General features: G+C 37.8%; 2 protein-coding genes across 7 annotated transcripts in view; one reads left to right on the top strand and one right to left on the bottom strand.

The window, feature by feature from the left end:
- The window catches only part of LOC107227451, a 118,906-nt gene extending 109,182 nt beyond the window's left edge, over positions 1-9,724 (top strand). Inside the window, exons 4-8 of one of the 2 annotated variants that reach the window (XM_046734846.1) lie at positions 2,103-2,318; positions 5,629-5,783; positions 5,907-6,124; positions 7,115-7,387; positions 7,802-9,724. In XM_046734846.1, the coding sequence (XP_046590802.1) occupies positions 2,103-2,318; positions 5,629-5,783; positions 5,907-6,124; positions 7,115-7,387; positions 7,802-7,995 (1,056 nt within the window). In that variant the 3' untranslated portion in view covers positions 7,996-9,724. Of the gene's footprint in view, positions 1-2,102; positions 2,319-5,625; positions 5,784-5,906; positions 6,125-7,114; positions 7,388-7,801 lie in introns of both variants that reach the window. The other variant, XM_015668596.2, reaches the window with a different exon arrangement.
- On the bottom strand, positions 2,637-15,093 carry LOC107227454 (transmembrane protein 234 homolog). 5 transcript variants are annotated; one of them, XR_006903436.1, is made up of 6 exons: positions 14,745-15,088; positions 14,425-14,576; positions 13,873-14,032; positions 13,232-13,285; positions 12,954-13,148; positions 12,409-12,435 (listed from the first exon to the last, which is right to left on the bottom strand). XR_006903436.1 is itself a non-coding variant. In XM_046734879.1 (5 exons), the coding sequence occupies exons 1-4, from the start codon at positions 14,758-14,760 to the stop codon at positions 13,275-13,277; spliced, it is 339 nt and encodes a 112-aa protein (XP_046590835.1). In that variant the 5' UTR covers positions 14,761-15,088; the 3' UTR covers positions 12,796-13,148; positions 13,232-13,274. The 5 variants fall into 5 exon arrangements, 3 of the variants coding, with proteins under 3 accessions (XP_046590834.1, XP_015524088.1, XP_046590835.1); XR_006903435.1 differs by lacking the exons at positions 12,409-12,435; positions 12,954-13,148; positions 13,232-13,285 and adding exons at positions 2,637-2,655; positions 10,116-10,461 and having other exon boundaries at positions 14,745-15,093; XM_046734879.1 differs by lacking the exon at positions 12,409-12,435 and having other exon boundaries at positions 12,796-13,148.
- Between the last annotated feature and the right edge of the window lie 8,132 nt (positions 15,094-23,225).

Raw genomic sequence — 23,225 nt, 5'->3', positions numbered from 1 at the left:
GAATAAAACAGGGAAGATCTCATTTTTTTCAAATTGTTACCACTCAGCCGCATTTAATGATACAGACTCGATGCTGAAAGTATTCCGATGAAAATTTAGTTGTATACAAAACTGTCCACTGACAGAGATTTGTTTTTTAAACGATTTAATAGTTACAAGCCTCAGCTCGTGAGTCCATCTTATGTGGAAATTAATCCTGAAGCGATTTTAATAACAAAACTATTGAGCTTACAACAATAAATCGAATAAAGCTATAGTGAGGAATTAAATTCTCTATCATATACATTCAAAATCACGTCCGTATTATTGAATGCAGCTGAGTGGTAGCATTTTAAAAGAATGACATTTCCCCACGTTATTTAAACATCAAGATTTCGAATTCCAAAAACGATATTTTGAAGTAGGATTCAAAAGATATCCCTTCTATGCGAGAATGCTTTCTTTTTTTTTTTTTTTGTGTACAATGTACAACAGGTTTTGCGGTTGGGAGTGAAAGAAAAAAGAAGTCGCTACCAAACAGAACACCCAATGGCGTATATTACGGACGATGTGACTAAAAATGTACATCGATACTGTTTTTTCCCTCATCATCGACTACCTGCTCAGCCCTCGTTTCTGCCTTCCTTTCGCACAGATGCAGCCGAGGGAAAGAAGGAGGATGACACCGAGTGTCTTCTTTCTCGCGAATGCAGGGAGTTATTACCGTGGCAGGGCCGGGTAATGCAGGGGCATTCAGGGAATGAGGCGAGCCGTCATTACCCGCCCGGGCCCCTCGGCACACTTTAACGAGGAAGAGGAGTAAGAAGTAATCCTCGGGGGAGGTCGGTGCCACCCACGGCGACGCTCTTCGCTCCGCCGTTCCCGCCGTACGTAGATACCCACGTCCTTCCATTTGTCTCCTCGTCACCGCGCCGTTGGCCACCTTAATAGCACCCGAGCTCCTGGAGACAATCGTGGCCTTCGCCGCACTGCCACGGTACTGCAGAAACACTCGGACCCTGAAATAACTCTCGCCAAGAGTTGTAGCGCCGAGGGCTACGCGACTCCTTCGCGCTGAGCTGCAACTAACGCGTCCTGACGCTGCCCTGCAGGCACGACAGCGGGTCCTTTGGTACCTGCAATTATCAGCACCGGGGCCCTTCGCACCCCTCACGCCTGATTCGAAACATCTTCGGCAGCGCAAACAAGTCATGGCAGTCGAAGATCTCCTACGTTTATCGGGGAATTCTAGACTGCAGAACACCCGCAATCAAAGAAGGCTCGAGTCAGAAGTGGAAAAAGGGTCAGTCCTCGGACGAAAACAACACAGAAATTTTTAAGCGAACAAAGCCGAGGGCGAAATCGTTTAGAAAAGAAGAATGGTCGAATTATCACACTTTATGAATCCCAGTCACGAAACAGTTGGAGAAATCATTTGTACAAACGTTCACAATCCAAGGATACTGACCATCGAGGCAGTTCGCAGTAATCGCAGTATACTGTAATCTTCCTTGGTCAATTTCAGGACACAATTCATACCCTCCTCGTTCCAATTCGTTCATATTTCCATTGTTGTATTTTAATGTTGAAGACAAGAAATGAAAAGTGAGAAACATTGTGGACTTACGCCTAGGACCCTAGACATGGGTACCCCTAACCCCACACAATTGTTACGGCCTGCTAAAATCATTTTTCTTACTTCGTTCAATCGAATTTTTCACGGTGGAAAATTTGTATTAGGTTTATCTCACATACACTATTCTATTCTTCGGTCTTTCAGCTTTCGAATGAAAAAACAAAATTCTTCTTCGAAAAACAGTCCATTAGCAGTGTTGATTTGAAGGTCTGGAGTGCGCGTAATCGATGTACAGGTTATTTGTTTCGTACAGATTAGTGTAGAGTCCTAAGGTTAATCTAAGTTAAAGCGAACAAACATGCTTTTTAATTACTTTGAGAAAAGTTAGATACGGTTACAGGAAATGAAATGTAACAGTTGAATAAGTTCTTAGATTCTCGAGTGATGTTTTATCTCGTCATCTTTCCAAAGACAAATATACTGTGTAACGTTAATTGAACCGTAAATTGAGGAAGCTAACATGACGGGATACCGTCTTTTGTTACAGGAGGATTACAGTCGACGTAGACGTCTGTCTACCCCCAGCGGAAGTCCTAGTCCTCCCCGACCTGCAAGGCTTTCCCAATCGACGGGGACCTTGACCAGAGAAGAGGAACCCTTTCGTGAAACGAAGAATACTCTGACAAGAGAGAACCAGCCGCAAGAAGCCGAGAGCAAAGGGTGGTTCAAGTCCCTTTCCAGGAAAAACAAATCGAACATAAAGGTGAGCATACATCCCTTAAGCCTGTTATTATTGAACTCAAAATTTTATCCGATCATTTTATTGGTTCTCCTTGAACTTACACAACGTATTTTTCGATTCGTGATTAATTGCGGTGCGATAAACTTGCACTCGCCGCAATTACTGCACATGAAATAGTTGCCAAAGCTGTTGGCGCAACAACCCTCGCCCAACTACGTATTTCAGAGTCGGATTCGAGCTTGCAGGTGTCGGTTTCATCGGACGACCTTGTAGATTGAATTGGTAACGGTTATCCGCGGCAGTGAGGCAACGCTTAAATTGAGTGCCGGTCCGCAGTCCATCCTCCGGCACGCCGTCCCTAAAATAAATTCTTTCATCACTCACGATCGGTTCAATGGCGGGACGCGTGAATCGCGTAATTAAAAATCTCTGGAGGATCGTGGTGGTACATATACACGCGAGTAACGAACCCTACGAAACGTGTCGGGCCGACCGGTTACGCAACGAAAAATCCGGTCTTTCGATTCGGACCACGGTACGTGTATATACAGGTATACGCATACGTAATACGGTACGCGAGGCAAACGCATAGAGAAAGCGCCGAATAACAAGTTGGAGAAACAGAAGAGAAGAAAAAGGGAGATGGAACGCATCTCATTGGCCAGTTAAGGCGCTTCGCGGTCCATCCACGCTAACGTACCGAGAGTTTTCGATGAAACTTTCGGCACATAAGCAACAAAACCTAAATTTTTGATAAGTAGTCATACAAAACGTAGCTTCAATTGCCTATCTGATGTTGGTGAGCGTTCAGTTTTACAGAAAACTCGCGGCATGTTTCCTTAATTTCAAGTATGAATTAGTGGAGATTCACCGATAGTTGTACAATTCTACCGGTTCACACTTGCTGCAGAGTGTGCCGAAATCCACGGAACAAACGTGGCGAACAAAGGTGCAGAATAATCGTTGACGACTGTTTCTTAATACCTGGTATTTCCGGTTATGCAATATCGGCCGCGAATTCCTCGTGGTTAAGTTGGCCCGACCGCCGCTTCATAGACGCTGACGTTAAAAGGTTCGAAGGGATCGGTTTTGCCAACCCAACACCGATCTCCGTTCGTTGACTCCGGATCAAATTCAGAATTCACATGGAATGAGGGTCTGATGGCTGGGTTACGTAACGCGTAACTCAATACCCTGGCGAAAACTTTATATAGTCGTTGAAATAATAACAACTGGGACAATTGTAACAACGATCCTCGATTGGTGTATTGCGCACGCTATCCTGGCGACATTTCTTTTACTATCTTACAGTTGGCTCGTTGTCGCAATTATTAAGGTGTCAAATCAATCCTTCCATAAAGTTTCCAGCATAAGGTTTGTTATTTCGCAAGGGTACCCCGTTTTTTTTTAATCATAATCGAATCATGAAATCTGGTAATTTTATCAGCATCGTGAGACGCAAATTCTCCTTCGCACCGGTGCAGAATCAATAAATTTGAAGAATCATGTAATTGGCCTTCACCTCTGCCTGAGTGAGCTTCGAAGTGATCTTACCTCGCCATTCGTAATTGCAAAGACAGCTATTGATGAGGATACTCGTTCCGCATGCAGCGTGAATCGTAAATCGTTGGAAGCGAGAAAGGACGATGTATATATGTATAACTCATTCTCACGTACGAAAAATTAAATGAAAATTAAACAAGTCATGAGTTGAAAATTGTGATTATAGCGCGATTCTTGCATGAAAAAATACGTACAACGTATAAAACTATGGAGAAAATAAACGGTACACAATGTGCACACGTTGAACAGACGATTTTGTACGAATGTATTGAAACATTTTTTTTTGTCATTGCAGCGTTAAATATTTGATTTCACAACATTGCACCCATATTATTACGATCCACGAATGGCAATATCGAATTGACTAATGAAGAAAATTAAATCTGTGCATTAGACGATACTATTTTTAAAAAGATTTCCGTATATAGCTTAAGAATATTATGGCTCGATGAATACCGAATATATGACCATCTTGTAATAGAATTAATAAAAAGTATCGATTTTTCGCCAACCAATCTCCTTAAACACGTTACATATTTTCACTCTTATAGTTTGCGTCGCGAAAAATAAGTGAACGGAGTAGTCAGCACGTCTGCAGGAAGCAAGTTCGGCGCTTCGATCGAAGGCTGCTTTGTGCCACACGGTATATACTCGACAGAGTCCGTACTTAATCTCGTGATTAAATTAAACCACAGACTGCGGAGTTAGTTGAGCATTTAATCAAACTGGTAATTGGTGGTTGTTCTATCCTAATGGGCCCCGTCAGCCGGGCCTCGCGTCGTTACGTCACGATCGTTGACCGATGAACGTACCTGACCGAGGTACAAACTGTACTTAGCCTCGCACTTGGAAAGTGTTTGAAATCGCCTTGGAAGAATTGATCTCTCGCATTACCTATAACGAATGCAATACCTTATAGCTAATAAGTTACGGCTGGCTGTCCGGGGGAAGATGCGCGATCGTTATTGAGGATGTATGCAACCTATACGTCCTACGTTCCAACTTAAAAGTAGGCATTACGGATGGACCGATATGCGTGAAATTATTCTTTTCTTTACGGCGTTTAAACGTCAACGAAACTCCAAGTTACAGTTCAGTCGGGTAAGAGTTGCAGCAACGAACATTCGAAAAAATAGCGTTATGTTTAAGACCAATTAAACGGTATGTTACCTATTAAACAACCTGCATTATTTCACTCTCAATTCTATACCCCATATTTGTTAATTTAAAAATGTTATCACTCCAAGACTTTTTGGCGAGACAGGTTATATATCGCGAATTGTTCGATTTTTGTTTCATATGACAATTCATCCGTTCCAAATGACCAGAGCACACTTCCTAATCTCAAAAAGATCGTAATAATATCACAAAAATTTTCAATAGAATCGACGTTTTACGAAAGAATGAGATGGATTCTCGTAAAAAGTCTGAAATCCGTTAAGTGACACCACGTTCAAAACACCAGGCCCGTCAAATTTCGGCTACTTCAGGTTCTCAACGTAACATAACGAGACACCCATGAAATCTTGTAGCTAGAGCTTTGCTGCAACTGACAATGGGTTGGTCAACCTGACAAGTAGACGAAACGCTCGGGAAAAATTCATTGAATCTACCAATAGAATCGTATGATTTGACGCAAGCGCATTCGAAGGTTCAATTCCCTTATTAACCTATTTATGCGTTAATCAATAGATTCCCCCGGTTCAATCTCCACGGTTATCAGTGGTCTTTATCGCTCGAATTAAAATACCGTATGTTGTTTCAGCAGGTGGACAAGAAGCCAAGAATACCGGAAAGCGAAATTCTAACGACCGGAACCGAGGACGAAGGGTCTTCCGTACCGGAGCGGACCTCAGTGCAGAAAAATCTTCGTTTCTTCGGAGATACGGACCAGGAATCTGTATCGTCAAACCGAGAGCGCAGGTAAACAGAGACGACTATAGAAAAGTTTCGCCAATTTTCGAAATCAGAGAGACTGTTCCATCTGACTGTGTGACTCTATCCCTTGTATTATATGAGTAACAACCATCTCGAACACTATTTCAGAAACAAACGAGCAGACGATCACACGAACAATCTAAGGCGCGATGCGACGAATTCAAGGAGTCATTCAGGCTCGGGACTAGTGGTGCCACCCAGGAAACCTCCCAGGCTTGCAGAGAGCGCCCTTTCATCCGGCGAGAGTACAACCGGTGACAGCAGTCAACAGAGTCAAAATTCCCAGCGCTCGCAAAGGTCCGTCGTTTATCTTCACGCCGCAACTGGTGAGTTTGATCGACTTGTGCTTCGCATTCTTTCCCTTGCAAGAACGAACGAATTAGGTTGAAAGTTTATTGCCGTTTAACACCGTTGAAACTATGAGCATTAATTATGTATAATTTTTCAGCCCTTGTACAGGACCGTCCTTAGATGCTGCATTAGTTCAATTTTACACACGAATATCTTCTTTGACGAGAAAGGGATAAAATTGTCGCAAAAAAAATTAAAGTATAAACTAATAGTTACAGAGTAAACAAATTATTCACGAATACGATTCGCCCAGAAGGAAGCATTTTCTAGTCATCTACAATCAGTGCGAACTGTATATAATTTATTTAATCTATAAGGATTGTTTTATATCTTTCTGATACGCGTATCTTGGACTTTCTTCTACAAATTTCCGTGACTGTTTGTTAAAAAAGCTTGTAATATGTAAAACTGAAAGTTACAAATTGCGTTGTAGTATAGCACCAATGTATGAAAAATATTCATGCTCGTGCAATAGAGGCTGGTACTCCAAGGGTTCTGAGGCTGCTGAATCCAAACATGATATCAGAATTCCGAAATTCAAAATGGCAGACCCAACATGGCGGATTGAAATTTGTAGAAGCAGTTGAATTCTCATGAAAATGGATACCTGCTACACATTGGATCCACCATTTTGAATTTCGGAATTCTGATATCACGTTTGGATTTAGCCACATCGGGAAGCTAAATACGAAAATCAAAAAAACTGAGACATAACATAGGTACCGGTGGCACGAAAATCTCATTTTCGCCGTCCAGTGAACAATGTGGTAATATGAAGTACTGCAGCATTTGAAGACGGCCTTTTTCTTAGGCTGAAATATTACACATAAATAACGGTTGATCATTTCAACGACTTTAGACACTACTTAGGCTTCAACATCTACCGATAATAGGTTCAACAAAAAACGTGCCCCCCACCTCCTCTGCACTTATGAACGAATAATAATCACAATCCTTCACCACAGTCGGAGAAATCCCTGGACCAAACGAGAGACGCCGGGCTGCTAGCCGAGAGGAACTCAACAGACCGCTCCATCCTCAGACAAGGACGGTGTCCAGGAGCGTAAGTGTCCTGGCACCGTGGAAACCGAGACATTATCGCGAACCTTTCGAGATAAACTACGAGCAGCAGCAGCAGAAGCCTGTACCAACTATGCGCCGCAGACATAGAAGCCGCGAAACCCTTAGTCGCCGCAGCAAGGACGCCCGCCGCAGCAGAGACAATCTTTCAAAGACAGGTGATCAGTATTTTTAGAGGAGGTTATAGGGCTGAGTGAGGACCCGAGCTCGATTGGTGCAGCTTTCGGTATGCGAAGAAAAAATTCTTCCAATACTTCAGAGTGGCCACTCGGTTTGGTATCAAAAATTTCCCTTTGCTTTTCCCCGTTCGATACTTCTTCAAAGTAATTTTTATTATAGTCACTCAATTTTGGAAATTGATCACAAATACATTTTCTGTTTCTCTCCATCCACCATTGGATACATCACTTACATAATATCAAATTTATTGAATGAGTAATCCTGAAAATGGTCGAGAAAATGGTGTACTTTCACAAAACATAGTCTTTGGAGCAACCAGTCTTCAAATTTTAAACATAGAACAATTATTGTCATTCGACAAATAATGCAGCTAGATATTCATTTCGTTACAGGTACAATGAGCCGTAGCACACTTAAGTCGAAAGACAAGCAAAAAGTGGACAGAACGGTCTCGACAGAATCCCTGGCAAATAAATCGAGAAGCGGAAGTTCGAGGCCAGAACTAAACCGATCCACTTCGGTGCCGCGAGACCCAAACAAGAGTGCCGGGTGGTTCAAGCTGAAGAGCAAAAAATCTAGGGCTTAAACGAATCGCCGATGACCAATGCTAGTCTTGTCTTTCGTAATTAAAGCGTAATTTTAAGCGGTCGACGATTACGTCGTATCTGTATCGTTCGCGAGATATAGGCGCATGCTGTTAATACCAACATTCAATAATATTGGTCAATTTATCGCGATTTTTACAAACAGATCGACCTGGATATAGTCACGAAAACATTCACATATACGGGTTGTTTATCGGAAACGGTGACCCGATTACCTTAATTACGAAATAGTCTAAAAGAATTGTTATTTGCTACTGCTGTTAATAGAATTAAAAAAATTATGAGAAAGCTTTTTTTTCGAAATTACTCGTGGAGTACAGTATACACACGCATAAGCTGCAAGAACTGATTGCGCATATAAGTTGAGTAGCGTGCAATTTCAACCAGACAGTTGTATTAAAAAAACAAAAACAAAGGGAACTAAGTAAATGAAAATGCAGACTAAGATCGACTGAAAATCTTCTATCGTTTTAATTTTCAAATAATACTGAGCAGCACTGAATAATACAGTGAAGAGAAAAATCTATCAAGTTCATGATCTCGCTCTTTTTCTCCAACTTTTAATTACATATTTCTCTATCTAATTCTCTCTCTGATAAATTTATGAAAGTAAATTTTCACCAGAAGAAAGAACATTGCATGTGTGTTGTAAAATTTCCTCGTCCCTAATAGAAGTTACTGAAATAGTTTATCAAAGGCACGAAATATTAAACTGCTCTGAATATTTACCCCTTAAAAAAGACTAGATGTCGTTTGTCTCATTTCTTTACGTTGAAAACCATAATAATAGATTCTCAAATTTAACATTTCCGTAACATATTTCTCACTTACCGTGAATCAGAGTGCCATTTCTGTAAATCTTGTACATGTACTCTACTTAATAACATAATGAATCAAAATTACTGAAAAATCATCTACATACTTAGGATATAAGCATGATGTGTTTGTCATTAATCTATAAATATGTGGAATGTCGTACAATTATTATCCGTTATAACGCTGTGTGAATAAATTTTGTAAGTAAAGGCATTTATGAAGACAGCTAATTTAAGCATGTGATGCCTTTCAAAGAATATCATTTAATCCAGAAGAGACAAAACGTACTTATATAATAAATATTAAAGATTCACTTTACCACATATATAATTTTTTTCTGTTTTCTTTTTCTTCTATGGCTTTCCGTGACAAGCATGTATATTGTAAATATCTCGATTAATCTAATTTAAGTTTTAACGTTTCTTTTTATTCATCAACTTACCGTTTAATGTAACAGTATAATCATGTAATTTATCATCACTGAAATTGTAATTTCCCCCATCATTCAGATGCTACATAATGCAGTAACAAGCAAGATTTTACTCTGCAGACGTTTTTATACAGAAATTTGTATGCTTCGATTTACTGTTGAATGAAATTTCAAACATCTTCAAGATATGTTGGTTTTTTTAAAATCGGATCGGTGCTAAGTGCGTGTCTGTATATATAGAAGAGAACAGAAATCCAATAAATTTGTATGTAAATACCATAACCATTAACGTGTAATGATCAAGTGTTAAAATTACATAGAATCATTAATCTAGGCTGACAGTACTGCTAATCGTACGAAGAGAATGTTGAAAATAAACAGGGAGGAGTGCGCTCCAAACCAAGTTATACTTTGTAACACTATATATGAAATAATTGAAAAATAAATAAACGTAATTCCAGCTAGTCAACTTCTCGTCACGTGTCACAAGTAATGCTGATCAAAATTAAGATCACAGCCTAATACCACTAACTAGTTCAGATTTTTTACATTGCTGCTCCTATACTACGGCCATACAACGATTAATAAAGCAGCTAGCGAAATACCAACAAAACATAAGTAAGAGTGTTCGATATTTTGAAGTGCAAATAACAAGATTATATGTATAATACTGTCAGTGGTATGGAAAAATAACTAAAAATTTTTAAGAATGTAAGAATCAAAAATTTATTTTTCAGTATTTTTCAATTGCTTAAAATGCTTTGAACCCGATGCAGCAATGTTGAATATGAACACCGGAATAAAGTCACAGAGTTATCCAACACTCTTCACAATATAGTTGAAGTAGAAACTAACCAGCAGTTCTAGCCTGCACAGGAATCGATGGATACTGCACACGCGTCCATGGAAGCGTCACGATTGTGTCCAACGCCATAAGACTTCTCTGATGCTCAGCCGATTGAATGCGTCCAAGACTTCTACTGGTCCTCATATTAACTGATCTCTATGTCGTCGGTATTAGAAATAAACTATTGTCACCAACATTGGAAGGTTATTTCAGTTGTTGTACGGAAGCATCCAATTTGTCAATGCAGCATAGCGTTATTCCAACTGATATTAGTACCATGCCGATATAAGTATCTAAACATCAGAAATGTAGATGCATTAGGATTTTTTGTACAGTCGGATGGAACTGACGTGACTAAATTAATTTTTATGTCATGTAGTAACGGAATCAAGCAAAACATTCTACGATATTTCACAGCAGCATGTCCATGATTACTGTTTCATCATGAAAGCAGGAGACATGTAGAATTAAAGTAGTACTGAAATGATATGACAATGCGAAGTTTATGAATCACTGCCGTTACAATAATCGGACTAGTACCTGGTTTTTTTTGAAAAATTTAACCGTTCGACAGTAATTCTTAAGAACATACTTTTTTGATGCTCAGCAAACAAAATTCCATACAAGCTACTTATGCCATAGTTCAAGAGTCCAAGATGATCATCAATGTTTCAGATGAAAATCTATTCAATATCAATCATCTGTTCAGCATTGAATTTGCTGTTACATGATAGAATATTTTAGCCTCAAACTTGCAGTGATTTAATAATAAAAATAGAAAATTCGAGTTTTCATCTGTTAAATCTTCATGAGTAGCGTGAACTTAGCCCTAGAACTAGACAATCTCTGTGATTAGTATGCAACTTCTTAGTGTTATCATAGAATTGGGGAATTTATACGAATTCCCTTAACATATGTTGCAAAAACAGTGTTGTCTAATAGATCACAGAGATGGTTTGTGATCAAAATATTCACCCATTTCAGGCTCATTCATACTATAAATATATCTCAGAATATTTTATAATCAAAAAAAGCAGTGAAAAATATTATAATTGTAATATTATGGCAGGATTTTTATACCGGGACAATCTTTTGAAACTATACAGTCAATGCGCATGCGCGAGTTTTATCGGCTGCTCGGGCAGGCTGGCCACTCCGAGTTTCCGCTATCAAACTCTGTTTCTGGCGGCGATGTACATCATACGAATGTTTGAGGTTAGAATCTCAAACAGTCGAGGTAGTGATTCCGAAAGTTGATGTCAATGCTCTTTGAAAATTGGCTTTATTCGACTGAAATGAGAAATCTGTTTAAATGTTGGGTGCTTGGAAGAAACGCAGCAGATAGGTGGGAACACTTTATTTGATCACTTTTATTATTTCGTACATTAGAAATAACAATGAAATTTTTTTCTATCAACAGGTGATACGGCCAAAATAATTACATTTCTAATATTCATTGTTATCTGCCTATTCAATTTATCAAACGTACAAAGTCATCGCCACTTTCAGGCAACTACGTAACTTTCTCACTCTCTTGTGATTTCAGGCGGTAATATTGAATTTTATCATTTTTAAAAATGAGACATTAAACTTAGCGTTCAGGAAATTTAAATATCTCACTATCTGTAATAGAACTGTGAATCTTTTTTTTCTCGAAAATAGTTCAACAAAATTTACAAATAGTCGATAGTGTATTTTTTCCGATCAATAAATTATTGCTTCTACTATTAAAAATTTTCCAATGATTATCAGAGTTCACTTCGCACATTTTCAACGATGTTCGATTAAATAAATGAAGGAAACCTAATACTCCAATTGAAAATTCAACTAATATGAGATTTATTATAATGATTTCTGTATTTCATGTTAGTGCGGTTCGAAACAAAGAAAATCTAATCGGAAGCGTAGAACTCAGGAACGTGGATCGCATCCTGTGACACAAGTTGAAAATCAAATCTCTCAAAATGCGCCTTAACGCCACAATTAGCTTCAAGGACAATCATGTTTTAGAGTAATGTCAAAACATTATTACAAGGATATTGACTTATCGCATTCAAGATTTGTCTTTTGTTCCATCAAAATAAATGAATATCTAATTTTTAACGAAGTTCATGAAGATTTTTTTCCAAATAATGTAATCCGATACAATATCTTGTTCATAGTCCTCCGAACACTACCTTGTAACAAGGATATTTGGAAAGAGTCTCTTTGTTGCTGGCCCCATTATAAAATTCTTGGTTTTCAATTCGTGCTACTGAATAACTTCTGCGTTTCAGGTTCCATTTCCAATTTCAAAATGAGATTTTTTTTGCTCCAGACAATGCTAACCTGAAACGCAGAAATAATTGCGATAAATGGAGATTCAGAAGCTTTCAGTCTTAGCGTAGGACTAAGGACTAACTATAAAAAGTGTAAAATTGAATTTGGTTTTAAGTTATCGTGCAACTAGCTAGCCAGATGACACCGTCAACTAAGATTAAATTTAAAGACATTTTTAACGGAAGTTATTTAACAATTCTAGATTTAGATTGATTCGGTTTGCCTAGCAAAATTCAACCCTACATTCTAATTGAGGACTTGAAAAACTATTTATCTGAATTTAATGCCAAAGAGAGTAAAAGTAAGCTTCGAAATAAGATACCAACTTCAATGGTATAAAGTTTGAAAAACAATGCTGGTCAATAATAATGCTTGAATTACAATGGTGCACAGAATGATTCCTCGGTAGAATGATGAATTGGCAGCAACGGTTAAGTAACAAACTGATCGCTATTGGCTCGATCAAAGCAAAATGATGGGATATTCAGCCAATATGATCTCTAGTGTATCCCGCTTTTCGATTTTACCTCAACTGATGTTAAGAAGGTGGCAATGGCCTGATGAAATTCACTCTGGCACCTGATGTCTGACGGAACAACCAGTTTTGATGGTTGTAATGATTGCACCGCTCGAGAAACCAGAATTCTTGCCACCGAAACGTTTTGACCATAAGGTAAGGCATCATTTTCCTCGTGTTAATCGAAGTATAAACTTCGAACCAGCTGAAAAAAAAACTAATTTTATCATTGAATCCATGTTAAAATATTGTAATAGTCAAAGATCACGAACTTAGAAATTTACTCACATGCTTCCATGCCTGACAACTTTAATCCCGCTTTGACAATGAATTATTTCATACCTGAAAATATTAGAAGGTATTATCACACAGGAGCTTTTGATAGTTTTGGATACAACTACTTTCCAATAAAATGCACAAAATATAAATCATGAATGAAATGCATTTTTAATTTTATGTAAATAAAGAATTTGTTCACAATAAACGTTGTTTTTACTTACCTACCTCTGTTTGTCCAGACTCCCACTTGTTAATGACATTTCACATTGAATTTCAAATTTTTTCTTTCAATAAATAACACCCAATTTCTGTATCATTTGATATTTGCTTTTCCGTTGAATTCTTTATAGCGTCGGTTGAATATTTTCCGATATCGACCACGGTATAGCTGAACGATACTATTCTTCTTAGACAATTCACGCTACGTAAAAATAAACAGCAACATAACCTCAATCCGGGGTTTTGTGCGCGAGAAATTTACAACTCTTGAGTCATGTCTCATTTTGTGTACGTTGGCCCCCTGCTAAGCAGACGAAAAGATCGCCGCGGGGCGATTTCACCGACCAATGAGATTGAATTATTTGGCACATGCGCATTGACTGTATAGTTTTTAGAGATTGTCTCGGTATACTTATGTAATGGTAGCTTACTTCTGTCGGATTTCTCTTCACCCAAAAACCATCCACTAATTGCGGTGAATACAAACGTGAGTGAGTTTGAAACTGGTACAGCCAGAGACAGGTCTGCACTTTGAAGTGCAAGAAAGTAAAGGACCGAACCACACTGATTGATTACAAATGGTATTATATACTGAAACAAAAAACAAAAACAAAATTGTAAGTTTTTCACATTTAATTACATTTCTGTAATATTGTTCATTTGATGGAAGGATATTATTTATAGGAAATATGACATCAGATTAAAATGGAAGATGAGATTGAAAATCGATATAAAACATAGTAATATCAACTTGTTATCAAACCACAGCAATAACAAAGATAAAGCTGATGAGATTGCCTGTTTCCCACGAATTAAACACAATAAAATAAAGTAATGTTTCAAAATTACAGCTTTTTTTGAACATTGAGAATGCCTGAATTTTGTACGATGCAACCTGAATTTTGGTACAAGAGTATTAGTACGCGGATAAACAATTCAATGACTGTTGATAGTCTGATGTATTAAAGGTAATATTGGTATACTTTCAAGGTTGTGACGAGAAACACAACTTCTTTAGCTAATTGTCTGCACGGTGAGCTTGCTTTGACATACTGCAAGCCTTCGGATCCTTTTTTGATGAACGGATTGGTAGCACCCCACAGCAGAGCAGCGAGTCCCAAGTACACAACAGATTCTGCAAAATTTGAAAGTAATATTGACATTTTAAATTTTCTTCTTTTCCTCCAATTTCTTACATGAAAGAAAATAACATAACCTGTTTCTACCTGCAATACCTAGTAATACAAAAACGAGAGATTTGATTTTTTAACGAAAAATTGTAAGCAACATTTAGACATCTCACCAATAGACGAAGTCATCACAGCGATTAAACAACTTCAGGGCTTCGCATAACATAATTTTGTTTATTCTGACGTTTTTCGACAGTTACTGATCAATATCATAGACTGTCATAGACCATACAGAATCGACTGGGCATTGCTTATGCCGAAGTATTCTACGGTTTGCTGCTACGCAGTATACCCAACCTTGACAGACTAAATTATGGTATCAGGGCCGTAAAATCATGGTACTGACAAGAAAATTATCGTACTTTTGTTTATTTTCAATAAAAACACAAACAACGTCAATTTATGCATTTTATTGCCATGAATATCAATAAATCAAGCTATAAAGTTTATTTACGTTACAGGTTAAAGGACTGTCTGTCATTACTAAGGTAATATTGAGAGAGGTATGTTCTCCTCCAGATGGCGTGGTAGGTACCATCTTGGCTATCGCCCTCTAGGGGTATGTGTCACAAGTGAGGGACCGGGATCCCGGTTCCACTTGAACAGATCTCCCACAATATTACCTTATCCGTTGACTGAAGAACATAAAGACTGATGCCCCTGGATAAATTTTTGTGACAATTTTTCGGCGAGCAGGTGGACCCAGGTGGGCCTGGGAGCGTAGAAGGGTTCTCCTCTATCGACTCTACCTAACGAGCTCGCACTTACATTCGCAGCAGCCAAAGTAGTGACGGTATGAAAGCTTGAGATTGAGTCGGTAAAAAGAGAGTATGTAAAACTACTTGTCAAGTGCGACTTAGAAATTTCGATCAGCTCGATCATCCCCGTGATATGATGCATACTATAAATTTTATAATTTTCCAGGAGACATACTAGATTATCTACGATAATCGGCTGTAATATGAAAATAGAGGAATTATTCATTTCGCAATGGGATTCTATTCGACACGCGCTCGATGTATTCCGTAACATTATTATTCATAATTATTCCTACAACCTTTCATTTGCTCTCTCGATCTTGAATTTTCGTAGGCATAAAACCGAAACGCTGTTTTAACTAGTCGTAAGTGAAGTATCTACGTTGGGTAGAGAAGCAGATTTGTTTTTTGAAAAGTGTTCGGATGGCAAAAAGTTCGGAGTAACTGTAATACAGCGCGTATACGCTAATTTTGATCGAGATGAAATGGATGCTCCGTATATGAGACAGTATTTAACGCAGTGATTTGGAAACCTGAAGAGGTGATAGAGAGAGAAAGAACTAAGCTTCTTAAAACTTCAAGTACATTAAAATGACAGACATTTGAGAGGTACGAGCAAAATTTTTTATCATTCAACTGTCGCAGAACGGAAGATTGTTAGCTAAGCCGTTAACTGAAGAATATATCTTTGGTCAACGGCTGACTATCGAAACGCCTGGCCGCCTGAGTCTGGAATCGACAGAAAAGATAGAGTGCGTATTTCTTGTATGAAATGTGAGAACTGAAATCATTATACATCATATGATACCATCATACGTCGTACATCATACATCATCATACATAGTATTCAAGTTCGAAACCAAAGTTTGGATGTTCGGATGTTCAGAAAATGACGTCACCCAAGTTTTTTTTTGTCTCTTGACGTCTTCAATCTAAAATCAGCTAGCCGAATTCCTCAGTCTGGAAACAACCGCGCAGTGGAGCAGACGAATGAGAATCGCGCTCCGGAGATTTCGCGTACAGTGTTCTCTACCTCCTGGACCCTGCGCTCCGGGTCCAGTTCCTGGTGCAACTCGACTTCAGGAACAAGCGCTCCGTGGTTCCTGCGCTCAAGGTCGACTATCTGGTGATGCTTGACTTACAAGACAAGCGCTCCGTGGTTCCTGCGCTCCAGGTACATGCCGGGTATAACTCTACTTCCAGGACAAGCGCTCCATGGTTCCTGCGCTCCACGTCCGCTACCTGGTGAAGCTTGACATCCCTGACAAACGCTTCGTGGTTTCTGCATTCTAGACACGCTACCTGGTGAAACTCGACTTCGAGGACAGTAGTGCATATACGACAGTTCTAGCTCCGAAGATGGCGGCGTACCGGCCGATCTTGATTCCGACCTTACTAGCAGTTGGTATGTTACCACCATGATGGTAAGACTTACCCACAAAATTGTTACCGACTGTAGCGTTACCATAGATGGCGCCACCAGTATTTTTGTCCGATTTTACTGACAGACAGTTTGAAAATGAATTATTTGCTTAGTCAGATGAGCAGCCATTTTGATTTTTGCTTTTTTTAGATGAGCAGCTATTTCGATTATTTGCTTAGTCGGATGAGCAGCCATTTTGATTTGTTTATCAGCAGACAGTTTGATAATGGGATTTTTTGCTCAGCCGGATGAGCTCCCATTTTGATTTTTCATCGTCAGATAAGCAAACATTTCAAATTTTTTATTTTTTTTTATTGTTCGATGGTAAACATCTTACTGACGAAATTGTTGTCCCCGATCTTACCGACAGTTGGTGTTACCGGGTGTTACCGCAGATTCGTGGTATGTGGCGCCCCCTCCATCGCATTATCGATCAATCGATATTCCATCGATCAACTCTGCGTGATGTTTCTAATGCTCGCCGCAGGATAGCAACTTTTTATTCATTTATCGTATGGTTAGGGGTGAACGTTTCAAAGAATAACGGTCGGATGCTTTGAATATTTGTTCATTTTATTTATCAATAATTATATTCTGTTTTCAGCTTATACATAATAATGGAAATAGATCACCATATTTTAAATTGGGCAAATAATCTTACACATATTTTCATTATTCGCACAATAATAATAATAATAATTAAACATCCTATCTCGAAATTGACTTTATACCAATTTTTTTACAGTACCACTAATCGGATTATATTCAACAATGCGGTCATGCAAGATCATGCAGTAGGCAGAAGTGTGTGGTGGGAACGCAATGCTAGAGTCAAATTCCAATCGAATGTCCACAGGTCCAGTTTTCAATGTTTCGTTCTGCCTGGAGCAATCGATGACGATAAGGGGGGCTCGGTTTATAAATTCACGCTTCGATAGCAAAGGCTCAGCTTCTTTGTTGTAGTAGGTCATTTGAAACCGGACATACATATCATGGAGAATGGCGTATTGATTGTTGTATATATCGAGATTCATATTTCCGTAGAGATAGCACTGTGAGTTGAGGAAGAGTTTTACATCTCTGATTCGACAGTGATCAAATTCGCTGGCAGTTCTCAGCAGCTCGTTTCTCCTTGCAGTTTGAAATTCCAGAATGACATATCTCAGCTTCTCAAGCTGCGTCGATGTCTTGACCGCTCACACATGTCGCGTCGTCGATGTGAGCATCGGATACACGTACGTTTCCCAAGAACGAAAACTCATGGATATGGCCGGATCCTTGGCGATGTAGTTGAGTAACTGGATTTTCGGTTTGTCTGCCAGTTTGATGTAAGGCAACAACCACTCGATTTTATTTAGGGTGATTTTAAAGTTTTCCGTGTGCGAGGCTTGAATCACGGCATTCAAATCAATGTTGGAACGTGTGAGAATTAACTCGTATTTGCCATTGACGATGACTGGACGATAATCTTCGGCGAAGCCTAGCACATAATTTAACGGTAAAACAACATCAAAATTTCCAGCGGCATCGGTTAGTTCGTTACCGCCACTCAACCACCCGGTATTCTCGGGACTATATTGCTGGCCTGGACTCAAGGATACGTAATCCTTCATAGCGCTGGTGATGCCAACATTTTTATTCCGATCAATCTCTACACCGTTCAACTCATAGCGAACTTCCTCAAACAAGTGGCAAACGGCGATATTGATCAATTTCGTAACCGTCACCGCAGCCACACCAACATCCTTTGTGATTTTTCCATGAATGTGTAGAGAGCTTTTACTGGGCAGTAAACACAAGTCTTGATGTTGAACAACAATATGGATTTCATCGTTGTCCTGGAAGGTGGATGATGCAAACGGCTGATGAGCATGAATCTCAGAGTGCGCAATCGATTCGTCGAATACTACAGGTTTCTGTATTCTTATTATTTCTTCCATGGTAACACACACAGGATGCAGCGAACACGAATACTTATTTTCCAACATTTCCACGTAATCGAAGACCCAGGCTCCGGAGAAACCGAACGTTGAGAGGTGTCAGTCTCATAGGCGGTGTAAACGTTGTCAGTGGTGTCGGGCGTCTGATGATTTTTGACCATGACGTTTGACTTTTATAACTTTTGCCCAACTTTCTCGTCTCAAACACGATTCCCATTATTTGAGTGATTTCACGTGTGAACGTACAGTAATAGTTTCGCCGCAAAAATTAAACAGCTCATCGTCTTGATTGACTATTCTCAACTGTAAATGATGTATCGACTGTACGACGATTGGCAGGTAAATGACGCTGGCAGGCATTTTGACAATCTTATATACCGATGGAACGGTTGGGAAAAATTCGTGAATCGTGTGAGCTCGACGCTCGTTTATGGACGCCTCTGTGGTTATGCTATACTCAACGCGTAAAGTATTAACCTTCAGTATGGCTACGAGTAATTTAGATTTATGAGTAACGTTTCGTGCTAGCTCAACCGCCTTAAATCCCAATAATCGGCCGATGGAATCTTCGGGACGTTGCCTACTCCCGGCGGATCTGTTGCTTGCAGACGTTCACTCGATGCCAGTTTTCTCCGTCATTTATAAAGATATCGAACTTCTATTACAAGCATTTTGAAGGCGAAGGAGCAATCTGTGTCGCGTCTTTTTCCGAATTTCAAAATTTTTTTTCAGAGTCGTAGAAAACAGCACTGAAAGTGAGCAAAGTTCCCGTTGTAATACAACAGGAACGAATTTTTTTTCACAATTATACGAAATACACGACACAGATAAATCCTTCACCTTTAATTTAGGACTAAGAGCAATAAAATCGAACTTAAGCCTTTCGGTACGGACGCATTCTACGTCGCGCCGTCCCCGCTGACCGAGCAGTCGCGGCAAGCGTCTGTACTTGCGGAACAACCGCAAGCGCCCGTCAGACGCACAATACCACGCTATCTTACGCAGAGCGAGTGCAGTCGCACGTAAAAAAAATGCTTAAAAAATTATAACCTAATGTTGGGTTACCATGGTCACCGTTCGTACATAACGAGCGTCAAATGTTGGGTTACCATGTTCACCGCTCGTACCATATATGTAATACTCCTATATGGACAGTTTATATGGGAGAAAACGTCTTACCATTACGGTGCTGACAATATTTATTTTCTCTCTCGTCCATCATCCCTCGATCATGCTGCGCATGCTTGTGAATTCTCTAAAATATCAGTAGTGGGGAAAGAATTGAGGGGAATAATATTGTGGTTAGAATTGTGTTTACAAATGTATTTATTATTATAATTCAGAAAAGAAATTCTGAATTTTCAAAAATTTGTGTTTTTAATTTATTAATTTTTTATTTTCAACACCCAATTATTAAAAAATGGTGAAGTTGTGTTATTTATCTAATAGAAAAGCATCAAGAGCTGACAATATTTCATTGCATCAGTAAGTGCAAATTATTTATAATTTTTTTAATTAACAACTTCTTTATATTCAAAATAATATTTAAGTTTTAACAATTATAGATTTCCTAAAAATTTGGAGATTCGTATGAAGTGGCTAAATGCTTGTGGATTAACTATAAATGATGATGTAAGGAGAACGTGCATATGTTCCAGACATTTCAAAACTGATGATGTTTGTCAATCAAATGTTTTTGGAGCTGTTAAATCTTCTATAAAACGTAATGCAGTTCCTACACTTTATCTTACAAACCCACTCAGTCTTGATACGATTAATAAATCACCGCCAAACACACCATTGTCGGAACTATTTGAGGACAATGGAGTCTCGAATCAATCCTCGTCATTTTTTTCTGACAATAATATTGTCGACGACAATAATGTACTTAATATTTTGGAAAAAAGTAAAGAAATAATATTTATGTAAAAAACTAAAAAGATAGTACGAATAAAATATTTATTTATTATTTTTACTATTTTTTAGGTTCAGATAAATATTTGGAACCAGACAGTATCGAATTTCAAACGTCAAATAATAGCAGTATTAATTTCGGTAAGGCTATTATAAGCATTTTATTAAAAGTTAATTTTAAAAAATTGTTAAATATTTTAATTTTAGATGAATCCTATAAACAATCTGATTCAAATGAATTTATGGAAAATGCAATCACAAATTCTGACAACGATGACAAAAATACTGGTAAGGATAGAGATTTATGTTATTTAATTATTTCTCCGAGAAATTTTATACTGTTTTATATTTGTTTTAAGTTCCAGACGAAAATACTTCTCCAAGTCAATGTCGAAAGCGTAGATTTTTCGAGCCCCGTCATGTGAGTGAAATATCGGAATTAGATTTTGCAACACCCAAAAGGGCTAACAGAACCATTTCTTTGATAAAAAATACTGATCAGAAAAGAAGAGAAAAAATAAGACAGCTACAGAGGCAAACAAGGAATCTCGAAAGAAAAATTAAATCTTTGAAAGATTTAGTAAATCATCTTAAGGAGAACCGTATGTTAACTGATAAAAGTGGTGATGCTCTGATGGTATAGTATATTCTAACTAATATAAATTGTATAAATATAAAATTGTATATATCGCGTGACTAATGCCAAAAGGGCGTACTACAGCAGTTAGATAGGGATCCATGCCAAAAGGGCGTATAAAAAAATTTTTTTTTGCCATTCGACTTAAAATCACTCGAAACGTAAAGATCTGCAAAAAAAAATTTTTCGATGTACTAACGCCAAAAGGGCGTATCTCAAGATATACGCCCTTTTGGCTTTAGGAAATTGCCGGCCTAAAGCCAAAAGGGCGTATAAAAAAAATCAAGATTTTTCAAAATTTTGAATAAAAATTGCATATTATTGAGTAAGGAATAAATTAGAAATTATTATCAAAAAGAAAATTACGCGCGCACTTCAATTTCAGTTTATCGGAAAAAAAAAAGTTATTGAATAAGACAGTAACAGGCAATATTTAAATATTATAATTAAAAGACAATTAGTGTAAAAAAAATAATACGCCCTTTTGGCTTTATAACTTGAGATATACGCCCTTTTGGCTTTGAAAATTTTTTTTTCATTTTTAGGCTTAGAATATATTGACAAAACGATTGGCACAAAAAAAAAAATTATACGCCCTTTTGGTTTTGAAAAGCCAAAAGGGCGTACAATTTTTATACGCCCTTTTGGCATTAGTCACGCGATATTTTACACAAATGTTATCGACGACGAATTTTATTCATAATATTGTTAATTGATATTTACATGATAGTGTGTTTATTATCTAAGATTTGAAACAATTGTATATATATTTTCTTTTAACTTTTATTGACGGGTTTCGGTACAATATTTTCATTAATATTAATTAATTCACTTATCAATAATTACACGTGACGTGTTTTTTTTTTTTTTTTCATTTTTAAATGGAAAGATCGCAAAATGAAAAAAAATCTCAAAGTTTTTCTTCGGTCATATACTTCATAATATTTCTTTCTACGTAGAGTATGATGTCAGAAGATATAACAAGTATAACAAGTATGAAAGTTAAAGATGGAAGAGGATACACACCGCAAGTTCGTTCTTTTGCATTATCTTTACATTTTTATTCGCCCAAGGCTTACAAATACGTTCGAAAAAAATTCAATAAACATTTACCATCTGTGTCAACTATAAAATCGTGGTACAGAGTAGTGGATGGCTCACCTGGGTTTACAGATGAATCGTTTAAAGCTATTGAATTGCGATGTAAAGAGAAGAGTGGCATAGTTAATTTGGTTCTGGATGAAATGTCAATAAAAGAAGAAATAATTTATGACAAAAAAGAATTTCACGGAGGTATAAACTTCGGGACAATACAAAATACAGACTCCGCTTACTCTGATAACGACAATCCGATCACAGCAAAAAATGCATTGGTTTTAATGGCTGTTTCCTTGAATGAAAACTGGAAAATTCCAATTGGTTATTTTTTAGTTAGATCATTGAATGCTGAAGAGCGCGCAAGTATTTTGAGATTGGCATTCGAATTATTACAAAAAGCTAATTGCAAAGTTTACTCAGTAACTTTCGATGGAGCTGCATCGAATATAAGTATGTGCAATTCTTTAGGTGCTAATTTGAATTTTGGACCGAATTTTAAACCTTACTTTACAAATCCGGCGACATCTGAAAAATGTTACATATTTTATGATTTTTGTCACATGATTAAATTAATTCGGAATACTTTAGGAGATCACAAAATAATAAAAACTGTTGACAATAAATCTATTTCATGGTCATACATAGAGAAATTGCACGATTTACAATGCAAAGAAGGATTAAGAGTAGCAAATAAGTTAAGTAAAAAACACGTTCATTATCAAAAGAACAAAATGAATGTAAAATTAGCCATACAAACACTTAGCGAAAGTGTCTCAAAAGCTTTAAACTTTTTACAAATGATAGATGATACAGAAATCCAAAAA

The sequence above is a fragment of the Neodiprion lecontei genome, chromosome 3, assembly GCF_021901455.1.
Source record: "Neodiprion lecontei isolate iyNeoLeco1 chromosome 3, iyNeoLeco1.1, whole genome shotgun sequence".
NCBI classification, from domain to species: Eukaryota; Metazoa; Arthropoda; class Insecta; order Hymenoptera; family Diprionidae; genus Neodiprion; species Neodiprion lecontei.
The sequence above is the reverse complement of the archived record's forward strand: the minus strand, read 5'-3'. Positions and strand labels throughout refer to the sequence as shown.

What these genes read in the sequence shown, in the direction of transcription:
- LOC107227454 (XM_046734878.1), bottom strand. An exon ending in TTCTCGTCACAACCTTGAAA is followed by an intron (nt 14,033 to 14,424) that starts GTATACCAATAT and finishes TTTTTGTTTCAG; the next exon opens with TATATAATACCATTTGTAAT. An exon ending in TGAAGAGAAATCCGACAGAA is followed by an intron (nt 10,462 to 13,872) that starts GTAAGCTACCAT and finishes AAATTAATTTAG; the next exon opens with TCACGTCAGTTCCATCCGAC.